Source organism: Zalophus californianus, chromosome 3 (assembly GCF_009762305.2).
Source record: "Zalophus californianus isolate mZalCal1 chromosome 3, mZalCal1.pri.v2, whole genome shotgun sequence".
Classification (NCBI taxonomy): Eukaryota; Metazoa; Chordata; class Mammalia; order Carnivora; family Otariidae; genus Zalophus; species Zalophus californianus.
In genome coordinates this window covers 71,827,201-71,841,742 of record NC_045597.1, presented here as the reverse complement: position 1 = coordinate 71,841,742, position 14,542 = coordinate 71,827,201, and the positions used below count along the sequence as shown (strand labels likewise).

General features: G+C 42.3%; 1 protein-coding gene and 1 long non-coding RNA gene across 3 annotated transcripts in view; both read right to left on the bottom strand.

Annotated features, from left to right (window-relative positions):
• Positions 1–3,167, bottom strand: part of UBL3 (ubiquitin like 3) — a 67,552-nt gene extending 64,385 nt beyond the window's left edge. Inside the window, exon 1 of the mRNA XM_027590221.1 lies at positions 3,036–3,167. Coding sequence (XP_027446022.1) covers positions 3,036–3,062 — 27 coding nt within the window. The 5' untranslated portion in view covers positions 3,063–3,167. The remainder of the gene's footprint in view (positions 1–3,035) is intronic.
• A 1,265-nt stretch (positions 3,168–4,432) lies between these two features.
• LOC113920979 lies at positions 4,433–8,656 on the bottom strand. 2 transcript variants are annotated; one of them, XR_003519463.1, is made up of 3 exons: positions 8,484–8,656; positions 7,730–7,835; positions 4,433–4,646 (listed from the first exon to the last, which is right to left on the bottom strand). It is a non-coding gene; the product is annotated as an uncharacterized LOC113920979 (long non-coding RNA). The 2 variants fall into 2 exon arrangements; XR_003519462.1 differs by having other exon boundaries at positions 4,433–4,632.
• Between the last annotated feature and the right edge of the window lie 5,886 nt (positions 8,657–14,542).

The following is a 14,542-nucleotide window of genomic DNA, read 5'->3' as shown; positions in this document are numbered from 1 at the left end:
ATTAACATAATTCATCCTACAATTATCAACAATGAATACTGCCCCATCATGAATTATGATTTGGGCTGGGGGAAAAAAAAAAAGGAAATGAATCATTTCAATACAATGTATTACAATGATATTCTGTTCAGATATTTTTAGGGTTTTTTTCCCACAAGTAAGTTATTACACTGGAATGTTAGTATATCTCTTAGTTCAAACGCAATCCCTTTTAGCAAAAGAAAACGAATATTTTATGTAAATACACTTATATAAAGGACATATTTACAGAATGTTAATTGCTAAAGTACCAACTGTAAATTTTTTTAAAGAGTACAGCAAATCCATTCACTAGGGGTGCCACTCCCCCTCCAAAAAGATCAACTTACTAAATTCAGATTATAAAAAGAGATTCCTTATGGTAAACACAAAAATTTACTAAATGTTTAGAAATAAATTTGAAATGTGAGTTATATTTACAAAACAAAAAAAGATGCCAAAAAATCGGTTTTAAAGTCAGTCACAATCATTGCTATATGAAGACTTTACCAAAAACATCAACTGATCTAGCAATTACTGTAGCTCAACAATGAATTATCTCTAATGAAAAAATGACAGAGTTTATAATTTCACTGCCCCACCTTATCTCCCAACTATGATTTTCCTATACAAGGCCAAGCACCATTAACATGTAAAAGAGGGTAACATTTGTTTCTACATAGCACAGACTAGCTGACACCACTAAGAAACTTAAACATTTTACTACACCTTGCAAAAATGTATGTATTCATACTTAGGAGAGTACATATACTAATCAATTAGGAGTTTTGTTGCAAAAGAAATGTCAGCTTGTGGAAGGAGATGGGGGGTAGGGAAGCTAAGGTTGTTCAAGATTCAAAGTGGTGAAACTGTTCTCACTTTAAGTCATTAGTGTAAATGCAAACTGTCAATTATTAATATGAAGAGTTTAACAAATACAAAGCATTTAATCAACAACTTCTAACCGTATTTATCATGTTATATTTCAAAAAGTTGAGAATTGTAGGCACTTACCAAATAAAGGCACTTTTTAAGCAAAAATGCAATATAAGTAATAGCAAATGAAGGTTTAAGAGGTTGTGACATTGGAAAAAAAACCTCAAGACTTCCAAGAAGTTGAGCAGTTAGAAAATGAAACATAAAAAATACTCAGAACAATCTAATCTGAGCTGTAGATTAGACATACTCTGAAACAGCATCATCAGGGCATTATATGTTTATTACATAATACTGCTTTGCCCTTGCATATCACCTTTAATCAAGGGATCTCAAAGCACCACCGAATCAAGGCCTTAAAATACAGTCTAAAACAGAAATAGTTGTATTTTTTAATTGCACCTCTTAATAAAACCTTGCCACTACTTCCCGTTTCCCCAATCCGAACATTAGCTTCCAAAACCTTCTTTTGACTTGGAAATGGTATTCCCCAAATCATTTCAATTTGTAACTGATGCTACGCACATTCCAGCTTTACTTCAACACTGGGCCTAAAGAAAGTAGTGGCACTGTTTTAAGGACACAAATCTATTTCATTACAATTTCTATGACAGAATAGAGTGAACATATCTTGCACCGTGCATGACGATAAAAAATGGAGACTTTGGAGAACAAATCTTTGCTGGAAGCGATGAGCCCAAAAAAATACTCATCAGACGGGAAATAGCATTTTCCAACTCAGTCCAGACACCTTTCCAGGCAACTTCAAGAGTAGGGTAGAGGAAACCATGTCCAGCTTATCCTTAAACGGGTAGGAGACTATTATCCCGTGTGCACACCAGGAGAGAAAGGAAAACTAAAGGGACAATGCAAGAGTTTTAAGACCCAGGAAGGAGAGTTTAAGTTGCTGTGTGGCCACACAACAGACTGAACATTGTGGTTCCTATACATTAAAACAGTACATCAAATGGCAAATCAAACATAAGCAAAATGGCTTTAAACCAAGGTCAAAATATGCCATTTACAGCTATTTAGGTTTGTCTTTTAAGTCTGTGAGGTTCGCTCCTACAGAAACATCTGACATTTTTAAAATTTAATCAGCAAAGTTCAATTTTGTTTCTTCACTGGAATACACGAACACTCAAATCCTAATGTTATGCTAACTTCAATTCTTTCATAAACAAGATCTTTAATCTTCCTGTTAATTGCATTATGTTTGTCCCTAGGACTGCAAAGTGTAATTTCAACTCACACAAACCCACCACCTCCCGGCACTGTAAGCCTACAGGATTCCTGTCAACAGACTCACATTAACAAACATTAACCTTTAAAAACAGAAAGAAAAGCATCAATAAACAAGAGTACTTTTTGTTTCAAGATCTCAACATTCAAAGACCAAGGCTCAATACTGTGTTTTATTAGCTTTTAAAAGTCCAATGATGTAGTACTAAATATCTGGTACAAAAAGTCCTGGAAATTCACAAGTAGTACCAATATACGGTAGGTCTAGATTTGTGAAAATTCCAAAACATCTTAATATTTCTGTTGCCATAGTTGTTCACCCAGACATTTCGAAAAGCTCACGGCAAATTCTAGGAGACTTTTTCTTGAAGACATACACGTCCCTTCTCTTGAAAACACCAAGTCTGTATCTACTGCATTAACGATTTCGTATCAAAGAACAAGATTCCGGTTTCCCTGTCTACCTCTGTATGTAGTAGGGACACCCGTCCTCAGCTCTGCCTACTTGTCACTGACGTTTTCAGAAGCTTTAAGATACAAATGTTCAAAGGTTTCTGGCAAAGAGGGAGATATTTTCTCCACTTCGAGCTACACTGCCACATTTTCCCTACTTCTCCACTGTCTTTAATGATTTAGAAAACACAACCGAATGAGAAAAGCCATATTAAAAGAGGTACTTCCTAAGAGGGGGAACGAGAACCTCCAACTTCTCCAAATCTCCCAGCACCGTGGCTTTTGAACAGTCCCCTGCAAACCGTCACCCCACGCCTGCATCCTGATTAAATAAGATTGGAAACCACAATTAAATCAAAGAATGTCATAATTCATCCTTCACTTACCATATCTGCCGGAACATTACTGGACATCTTGCCGTTTGATATACACCCAGATGTTTACCGGGGGAAAAAAATACAACAAACAAAAAAGAGCAAAAGTTTTCAAGGTACAGCAATCAGCCTTAACGATCTTGACTGGTTCGTGATGTGCTTTCCAAAAAATAAGTTATTTCGGAGCCAAAGTGCCGGGCTGGCCGAGGTTCTGAGCGAAGAGAACCACCCCAGGAGCTGTGTGGCCGGTGCCGGAGAGAACTCCCGGGATGGCAGCAGCAGCAGCCCCCGTCGTCGTCAGCGGCAGCGGCGGCAGCAGCAGCCCCAGGACCGGCCGCGCCAGGTAGACCGAGCCGAGTGACACACGGACATGGAGCGGGGTGGGAGGGGGTTAAATCGCCTTCCTCCTTTCCCAGCCCGGCAGTGATTCACACTTGCTCCCGAGTCAAGTCCTCATTAAGCAGGAAGAAAATGCCCCGGCGTGGATGTACATAGATAACTATGTGGCTACACATGGACGCGCGAGCAGTGAGTGGCGGCCGCGCTGGGGCCGGCGCCGGCGGACGGCGCGGGGCAAACAGCTCAACTCGCGCTGCCGGGGCTGGCGGCCGGGCCGCGGAAACCCGCGCTCAAGGGCATTTAACTAGTTGGGAGCCGAAGCGAAAGCCCGGGGCGGCGAGCGGGGGGCGCGGGGCGCTCAGGTCGGGCGGGAGACCCCACAGCCCCTCGGGGCTCAGGCCGCGGGCGCCTCCGGGCAGCGGCGGGTCTCGGGGCGCATCGTCTCCGGCTTCTCGGCGCTCCTCTCCTGCCTCCGCCTCCCCGCGTCGCCACCTTCCCCTCCCCTTCGACGCCGACTTCGGCTGGTCCCCGGAAGAGGCCGGGTCCTCCCTCTCCTCAGCCCGGGAATGGTTTCCTCTCGGAGCTTTGTCTCTCCTCCTCCTCCACTTTTCAGTCCCAAACGCCGCAGCCGCCTCCTGTCATCGCCTCTCAAGCCAACATGGCGGCGACGGCGGCTGCTTCCTGAGCGCAAGTCGGGGACACGGAGAGAACACTGCCCCTCCTCGCAGCCGCCGCCACCGCCCCCGCCTTCCCTCTCCCCTCCGCGGACACCGGTGCGTCACTACGGAGACCACCCTCGAGCATCATGGGAAGTGTAGTCTACGCCGTGGGGGGGGGGGGGGGGCGACCTAACGCGTCCTCGCTGGACTCCCTAGCCACGCCCCTCTTAGCAACAGTTGCTAGGAAAGAACTGCTCGCTTTAGCCAAGCTGCAGCCCAGGAGTTAGGTGATACCCGCTACCCGGAGTGCTGTGAGCGTGCGAATTATTTGGAGAAAATAATTCTGGACAGAGAAATTCCCTCATGCACAATACACATACAGACTGAAAATACGGTTTACTTCCAAGCAGAATCATTCATTTTAATGACAGCACGCTCTCCACATCCTGCAATCTCAAAGCATTTTATACAGTGATTTCAAATAGGTCTTTTCAACATTACATTTGGAAGATCAGAAGCAATCATTGATTTCCAATAAGGTTGTAGAAGTTCAACAGGAACAAGGATCTCATTAAGCAGGCAGAATGTTTGAACATGTGTTTCTTGAAGACCTAGGGCCATAAAGCTACAATCTAGTTAATTGAAATTACCAAAAACTGTGTTAGGTACAATAGTATATCATGCCAAATCTATATCAGGAAATAGCTGCTACAAACTACATGGGGATTCACCAGTTTACCAGGCTAGTCCCTAAATTCTATTTAATTCAAAATGTAATAAAAAACCTACACACCCACAGTGATTAGCAAATAGCACAAAATCATACTATGGGTGAGACTAGACTTAGATGAAGAATACGTCTATTCCAAATTTAGGAACAAAATGCAGAAACCACCAATGTCTATCTGAATCCATATTCAGATCTCTCAGGGCTTTGGCAGAATATTTTAGCAAGGGCAGTCTAAATTAGACACCTGTATGAGAATGCCAACAGATTTAGAGTCTGAAAACCAACCTACAGCTTTGTGACCTCATCTGTAAAACAGTCTTGCCTACCTTCCAGGGGTAAGGTAGGAGCAGTTGCAAGGATGAGTTAATGCATGGGAAACAAATCACTTTGTAAATAATAATGCATCACCTGATAGGAAATGTTACTACTCATTCATTGAGCAAACACATGATCCAGGCACTCTGCTAGGTACCAGGAGCTTAAAAAGGAATAATCCAGACACTGTCCTCAGGGAACTCATTGTCTAGAAACCTATGTCATTCCCCACAGCAGTCTCTCCAGGCAGGTTTGTCTCATTAGGATGGAAGCTCACAGGACGTTTAGAGTATTCGCCTCTTGAGTAGCCTGGATGAAGACATTCCAAGCACTCCTAGGGATCTCCATCAGCCTGTAGTGAGTTAGGGTGATAACCAGGAAGGAGGAGGATAGCTCAAATTCACAGAGAAACAAGAGGACAGAAGGAAAAAAAAAGAGAGAGAGAGAGAAAGAAAGGCCCATATCTCACAATTAGGCTCAGGACTTGGTCTAGAAATTTCCAAATCTACCACAACATGATTTTCCATGGCCTCTGGTACTTGGTTGCTCATTCTCCATCGTTAACGTCCATAGAGCCCTCCCCACCAGCCCTCCTGGAAATAAGGGCAGTTGAAAATGCTTCAATTGACCAATGAGTCCAGAAGGAACATTGGAACACATTTGGAAGGCTTTCACTGGCAAAGTTAGTTATCTATCACTCCCCTAACCCCACCTTTTATCCAGTGACTGCCCTGGCCAAGCCTGTGCTGGGCCTACATGCTACTGGAAGCAGAAGAGGACAGGACTTAGAGAAACTCCAGCTCCCACTTCCCCTCAGCTCTCCCAACAGCCAGACAGCAAGGGGCGTCGTGACCACCCCGGCCAGCCCAAGACCTTGGCAGTGCTGACACAGGACGTTGTTATTTGCTGCCAGTTACCCCTGCCACCACTACAAAAGGCACATCCTTCAAAAGTAAAATCACTGCACCTAGCTGTGTTTCCAGTCATTCTTCTAAGAGAGGCTGAGACATGATTCTCATTATAAAACCTGTTATAGCTCCTCCCTAGCAGAATTAAAGTATCAGGGAGCATTCCCGAACACAGTTTCGAATTTTTCCACTATACTGTTTTTACTCTCTGCTTCCTAACTTGGGCAGGTGCAAAGGGAGGCTGAGGGAAGAGCGCAGTTGTCCTCAGCAGACAACAGTAGTATCTCCTGATACTATTCATCTACCGTAAGCATCAGTTTGAAGAAAGGAAGGGACAGCATTTTTGTAGCAGGACAAAGAACTTCCCAGAAAACCAAAGGACCTGGCTCTGTCATGAACTGTCATGTGACCTTTGCCAAGACACTTTGCCTATCTAACCCTCAACTTTTTCATCTGAGGTGGTAGGACTAAATCTCTCAGGTGGCTTCTAAGAGTCTATGAGTGTTGAATGACACCTATGGCGTGTTAAAAATATCTTCCCCAAGTGATTGCTCATGGGTATGTGGAAGGTTTTGGGGGGACGAGGGGCAGGTGATGAAAATGTTTTAAAATTAGATTATTGCAGTGGTTGCACAACTCTGTGTGTATACTGCAAACCATTGAATTGTACACTTTAAATTGGCGAATCTATTTTTTTATTTTATAATTCTGGTAAAAGACACTTAATATTGACCATCTTAACCTTTTTTAGGTACACAATTAAGTGGCACTCTATACATTTACTCTGTGGTACTGCCATCACCACCATCCGTGCACAGAACTCTTCATCTTGCAAAACTGATGCTCCATCCCCACTGAACAACTCCCCACTTCCTCCTCCCTCCAGCCACTCTATTTTTTGTCTCTATTAATTTGGCTCCTCTTGTTACCTTATATAAGCAGAATCATACAGTAATTGTCCTTTCGTGAATGGTTTATTTTGTTTAACGTAATATCTTCATCCATGTTATAGCATGTGTCAGAATTTCCTTCCTTTTCAAAACTGAATAAATATTCCATTGTACGTATGTACCGCATTTTGTTTTTCCATCCATCCATTGATGGACATGTGAGTCGCTTCCACCTCTCGGGTATTCGCAAAATGGGTGAATTTTATGATATGTAAATTGTATCTCAATGAAGCCGTTAAAACTATATCTCCCCCATCTGCCGTGTAAGGGGTCTGAAATGATTTCTATCTAAGGATCATTCCTTAAGGGCCTTCTCAAGGAAACTCATGAATTTTAACTAGACAGAAGTATTACTTTCTGTGAGACCAGTAACCTTTAATCAAGTATTACTTGGGTGGATTATCTCATTATTCCATCCAGTCTCAGTTATTAAAGATCTGGGACTAGGAAAATGCCACAAGAGGCAGAGAAAGGTCTGCAACAATGCCTGGGGGAAAGGGGCTGGGGGCAAGGGGGCACAGACCCAACAGCATTGCTGAAAGTAGAAGCTCAGCTCTGAAGACAACTTTTGCCACCTCTGTCCAACTTTGCCCAAGGCTGGCCTTGTCCTCTTTAGTTGCAGTGGAAGAATCATTTCAAAGTTTCATTTTGTAAGATTAGACATTTCTTTCTCTTGAGAAAATCTACATGAAGCCCCCTAATACCCATATAAAGACCCCCAACATAGAAGGGGTCTCAAGAGATGTTAATTCCCTGCCACAACTGGTCAAGGTCTTTTCTCCCAAAGTAGAGAAAATTTGCTTACCGATTTAGTAATGGGCTTTCCCCCCTTTAGTCTTTACTCTTTCCGGAGCAGAATGAATGTGTGTGTTCTTCTGGTTTGAGAATTGTGATCTGAAGGAGTTTGGGATCTGAAGAACAGAATTAAATTGTGTAAATCAAGGAAATAGATGGGACACTCTGGCTGACTTAATTTTACTCCCAGGAGCACCCCCCCCGACACACACACACACACACACACACACACACACACACACACACACTGCAAATATGGCCCGCCCTTCTAACACTATACTTCCGTAACCAGAGATTCTTAATATGGTCCTCATAAGAGTCACAAAGAGCCATTTAAAAAGACAGATGCCTGATCCCTACCCCAGCACAACTAAGACAGACTTTCCAGGGCTGGACCTGGACCTGGTATTTTTCAAAGCTCCCCCACATAATTCTCATGTACAACCACAGTAGAGACACTATGTAAGCCAAATACCTTCAAGTCCAAGGAGGGAACTCCTTTTCCCCCCATCAAGTTTCCTTTATAGAACTGATAAACTGAAGATACGGTGATTTGTCCAGGTGGCCCTTGGCCACAGCAATAGTGGTTTAAGGAATAATCTTTCACACTTCTCTCTCCCACCCCTGACGCCCACCCCATTGTGCTCATTTAGCAACCAGAGCATTGACCTCACCTCTGATATAGCCCAAGTCACTCTCTCCCAGGTCATTTCTCTCCTTTGCTCAGAGTCCAGTAAGAGATAGAGAAAAAAGTCTAATGGTACCTTTTGTCTGTATGTTTTGGGTTAGTTGTCCTGTTGTGTGTCCTCTTGGATCCACATAATTTAAAAACTCTTAAAGGGTCTTGGAGCTTGTCCAACCCCCAGCTCTTCATTTCACAGATCAGGAAGGCACTGGTTTCTTGGGAGACCAGAACCGACTCCTTAAACAGTGCTTATTCGACTACTCCCCGTCCTGCCAACAAAGTCCCACAAAAACAAAGTCTTTCAGTCCAGGATGTATTTTCTCTCTGCTTTTTTTTTTTTTTAAAGATTCCATATATGTGAGATCATACAGTATTTGTCTTCCTCTTGACACTTTCTTTTATTCCATTGTAGGTATTTTAGAACTAAGTCCTTTGCAAATATATTCCCCAGTTTGTAGGTTGCCTTCTCATTTTCTTAACAGTATCTTTTGATAAGCATGATTGTTTCAGTTTAATAAAGTCTTAGTTACCAGTATTTTTCTTCAATTTTTCTTCTGTCTCCCTGCTTACCTCCAGGTCATGAAATTACCTTGTTTTCTACTTTGTTTCAGCTCTTATATTATTATATATTTTTATAGTTGTTCCAGCACCATTTGGAGAACTGACTTTTCTTTTTCCATTGAATTTATGTGGCATCTTTGCTTAAAATCAGCAGACTCTATGAGAATAGGTCCATTCCTGGACTCGGCTGCATTGGTCTATCCATTGATCTCTTTGTCTATCCAAGTCTTGAAGTCAGGGAGTATATGTCCTCTAGATCTATTCTTCTCATCTAAGATTGTTTTGGCATTCTAGATGCCTAGCATTTCCATATAAATTTCAGAGTAGACTTGTCAATTTCTATTTTTAAAAAGCAGCCTGCTGGTATTGAGTTTCCATGGGTTCTATAAGTCAATTTGGGAAGAAGTGACATCTTAACACTATTGAGTTTCTGCTCCGTGAATGTGATATTCCTCTCCATTTGTTTGGGTCTTCTTTAATTTCTCTCAGTCATGTTCAATAGTTCTCAACATAGACACTCTACATGTCTTTTATGAAACTCATTCTTGAGAATTTTATTTATTATAGACACTATTGGAAATGAATTAAAAATTTTCCCAATTATTTACTGCCCATATGTAGAAATACAATTGGTGTTTTATATGTTGACCTTGTATTCTGAGACCTTGTTAAACTTATGTTTTAGTTCTAGTCATGTTTGTTTATTTGTTTTAATTCCTTATGACTTTCTACATAAGCCATCAGGTTGTCCACTATTTCTAAAATAAAGAGTAATATCAATATTATAGAAATACAAGAAATTAGAAAAACTATTTTCACATTTTTTAAAAAAGATTTTATTTATTTGACAGAGAGAGACACAGCAAGAGAGGGAACACAAGCAGAGGGAGTGGGAGAGGGAGAAGCAGGCTTCTTGCCGAGCGGGGAGCCTGACGCGGGGCTCGATCCCAGGACCCTGGGACCGTGACCTGAACCGAAGGCAGATGCTCAATGACTGAGCCACCCAGGCCCCCCACTATTTTCACTTTTTATGTATTTTCTTCCAGGTTTTTTTTTTTTTGTGTGTGTATGTGACTTCATATATTTATGTATACATACATTTTTCTTGTAAATATTAAATGAAAATTCATTTCTTAAACACAAAAACAAGTGTGTGTGTTTACAAATGGCTACCTAACCTTCCTATTCCTCACTTTTAAGTACTGCATGCTATTCTGTTGCATCCATTTGCTACAGTGTAGGAAATCATTTTCTTTTTGGAGGACTTAAAGATGTGCTCCCAATTGTTTGGTTTCTATGCATATAAATCTTTCCGCATTTTGAATTACGTGTTCCGGCGAGAGTCCAGAAACTATTATCACTGAGTCAAAGTCTGTGAGCATTCCTGTGGTTCTTGAACTACAAAGCCAAGTTCTTTTCCTGCTGAGAAAGCTACCTGTGAATGAGAATACCACACACACACACACACACACACACACACACACACACACACACAAACACACAAACAACAACAAAACCCCAAAAAACCCTGGGCTTTGTGGTTGTTCATTTTGTATTTCGAGGATTTTGATCTTTTTTTTTGTGCCTAAGAAATAAACATTTTTGAAGGACTGACCTTAAGAAAGTAGAAAGAGTGCAGCAAATGCAGTGATGTCTGCGGCGGGTGTGGGACTAAGCCCGGAAGGCCTACCTCACAGCTGGGGCGTCCCCCCACCCACCCCCAGTTTGGGATGAGATGGGTACTTTCTCCAACCCGCGGGACCTGGGAGAGAGATGCGGGACGCAGCACAAGGACAGCGGCAGGACTTCCGGTTCACCTGCTAGTTCCCCAGAAGACCACTCATTTGGGAGCTTGCTTCTGGACTGTAGACTCACTGTCTCAACCCTGAGGGGTCATTTTAGAGCAAATACCAATTTGATAAAATTCCGAAGTTATGTTCTTATTTACAAAAATGTACTGACATAACACAGCCTCTGGGCCACTGCATCAGGGCTGGAGGAGGCGGCACCAAGTTTTGCTACAGATCGGCAGCTTTGTTATTTATCTCATAGGCTACATCCACCTTTCCATGTGTGTGTGTGTGCCATGGGTCTCCACCTACTGCAGCTACCAACTTCTGAAGGGCCAGAGCTGGGTTGTACTCACCTTTGTATCCCCCAGAGCCTCACAGTGAATTATAGCACCCCAAAAAACTTGTCAGTGCTTACACTGAAGAGATGAACTTTTAGAATTCCTTTCCTACTTCTGTGATTTCAGTTAAATGAGGGATGACATTATCATATTATCTTCAGACCTAGAAGTGTGTCTCATTCACACAGAAATGATACTCATGGCTTAGCTCAGTTGCTCTCCATGAATAAGAGTGTATGCCAACAGAGAAGAAGACAATTTCTGTGTGAAGCCTGGAGTTCACTTCTGATAAAAAACAAAAGTTGTATTTTTTAACAGTAACATGTTTCTAGCTCTTGCTTGCTTGCTTGCTAACATACAGCAATATGAATTGGGCAGTCTAAGAATTCATAAGCCACCAGAAAAGCAGTGCTTGTGTTTTGCCTCCTATTGATGTCCCACAATGCCTTCCTTCCTGACCTGACCCTACTTTTGCTCACGCTATTGAGGCATCCAGTGCTAAAGCTGGAAGGGACCTAGAGATGATATCGTCTCCATCTTTTTTAACAAGTGAAGAAATAGAACCCTCTTGAGAAGCAGCCACATTTTCTCTATAATTTTCAAATATGCATAAGAATGACTTTCCTCCAAGATGTTCCAAGAAACAAAGAGATGAAATGGTTCTTATTATTTTATAATTTTGAGTTAGTTTATGACAAACACACCAAATAAGTTTAAGATGTATTATTGAATTGGTATCACAAAGCACAACATTATTCTTCGTTTTCATTGTCATACAAATCAGCCCACCATCATAGAGTTATTCAACGAAAAAAAAATTTTTTAATGCCAAAAGTAGTAAAACTCTATCCAATTAAAAAGAATCCTAGGCTGCCTGGGTGGCTCAGTCCATTAAGCATCTGCCTTTGACTCAGGTCATGATCCCAGGGTCCTGGGATAGAATCCAGTATTGGAGTCCCTGTTCAGTGAGGAGTTGGCTTCTCCCCCTCCCTCTCCCTCTCGTGCTCTCTCTCAAATAAATAAATAAAATCTTAAAAAAAAAAAAACACTAAAATCCTAAATCAGCACTATATTCCCATCAGTGTAGGCAAGAAAACTCTCCTTACCACTAATCTTGTGGCATGAACTGTAAATTCAATTTCTTTTTTACCCCGGTAACCTCTACCATTAGTCATTTTTAACACTAGTTTTTTTGAGTGATTGATCCATAATTATCCCACACTGTTCGAATTGTTTTCCTATTCACCAAGGGAGACAGTGACACTGTCTATCAACAAATATGTTGCATATTATATTGATATTTAAGAGAGCAGAATAACGAATCAAAGACATTTCTCCAAAGCCTCCTGTTTGCTCTTGAACGCTTCCAGTGCGCATCACATCGACAGGGAGCTCACCACCGTTGGAGAACGACCGCAGCCAGAGAGTGGCCTCTGTCATCGCTGATTCAGTTTTTTAGTCAGGCCTTATTGGGCAACTGCCCACATGGCTGGATTTCACGACCGTGTTTCCTAAACTGAATAATCCGGTTAGCACATGCCTCTTCTAGCATGCCGATCAGACTTTGCAGAGTAGCCAGGGCCTGACCGTCTCAAAGGGCTAGCAACCATCAAGGAACTGATTCCCTCTTTAACAGGGGGTCTAGTCCCACGTGCCAGCAGGCTTTATATCAGATTACTGTTTCATCTCTTTTGAGGGGAGTCAGTGGTCATTTGTATCATAATGTCAACCTTTGGTTAATGCCACAGATAAAGGAGAAGACCTGAAATGAACTTAAATCAACAGATTATAATGAGAGAGAGCCGGGGGAAGGTAACATATTATGAGTGTGAGCCCTGAATTTAAATATTGGTTCTGCTATTGACTAGGTGTGTGAACTTGGGTGAGTTACTGGATTTTCTCATCAATTAAAAAATGGGGGAGTCATAAAAATAGAAAAGTGCATACATTTATAATATTACATGAAAATATAGATTTAAAATAGAACTCTTCCTAGCACATAATAAGCTCTCAATAATAAGCTGCTATTGTAATGACAGTGAAATAGGATAGATGCTTTTAAGCATTCGTGGTGTAGATTTGTCTCACGGTATTATGCTGTTGTGCTAACATTTTCATGGGCCATAGTAGCACGACTAAATCACCTTCTCTTAGGGCACGTGTTTTCAGCTAGTGGTTCATGCTCAGCTCAGATCTCTCCACACTGTCTGCCTTTTGTTATGGAGACCATTGGAAATACCTATGGGAAAAGATTGGCCTCATAGCGAACAGCCTGAAAAGCAAATTGAGCATGAATGTGAACACTAAACTGTGACCCCTTGGCCGCTCAGTTCACAGAGTAAAAAGTCAAGCAAGAAATCTCACAAATTTATATCCAGCCCCTGACCCATTAGCATCCACGCTTACTCCTACCTCATCGCTCTCCTGCTGCTGGGGGAGGGCGGGGGGGGCCCTATGGCCCTCTTTCCTATGGCCTCCTACTTGCCCAGAGCCACTCCCTCTGTCTCCAGAACCTTGTTCCAACAAACAACGCTTCTCTCTTCTGCTTCTCCCTCTCAAGGTTCTGCTACCTAGGGTGACCGTATAATATGTTGTCCTAACCAGGAAAAGCGAGAGGAAAGGGGGCATGTTTGACAATTTTACGGGGAGGCTCGGACTGTCCCAGGAAGCTCTTCTTTACCATGGTAATATGCTTACATCTCTCCCATCTTAAAAAACACAAAAGAGGCTCAGTACTCTTTCTAACTCCTACCCTCTCTTGTTTCTCCCTTAACATCAGCTTCTCTAAAGTATACAGGAGTATGTCCTGTGTACTCCGTCTAACCCTCACTCAGGGCTGCGGCAAGGGGCTGTCACAACCCCAGAGGAGTGATGCTTCTTGTAATGGAGGTGACACACATTTTTCAAGACCCCACATGGCAGCCCTATCCACATCAGTGTGGCATTTGTCCTTTTTGCTTTCCTTCCCACTTCCCCCAGACTCTCGAGCTAAGATACTGAACTGCCAAATACCGTGGGCACATTTCAGGCCTGGTTGTCCTTGACCAGTTCTCTGAGTCCTTAACATAACTGGCTGCTCCCTCGCTCTTGGATGGGTCTGGCACCAGACCTGGGGGGCCTAGATTCGAACTGTACCCCTCATAGAATTGTGAACAAGTTTACTTAATCTGAGCTAAATGTGAGCATTTCAGCTGTAAAATACGGTTAATAATGGTATCTTCTTCAGAGGGTTGTTCTCGGGGCCAAATGAAATCGTTTGTGAAGCACTTAGCACAATGTCTGAGAGATAAAAAGGCACTCTAGAAACGTTCACTATCATTATCTTTTAAAAAATTGACACGCAGTTTGCAACAATACCACCCTTCCCAGGTTTTCCCACTACGACTTTGCTCCTTCTCCATCTTCTTGCCCAATTTCTCTGCCGTATCTGATCCTTAAATATTGAT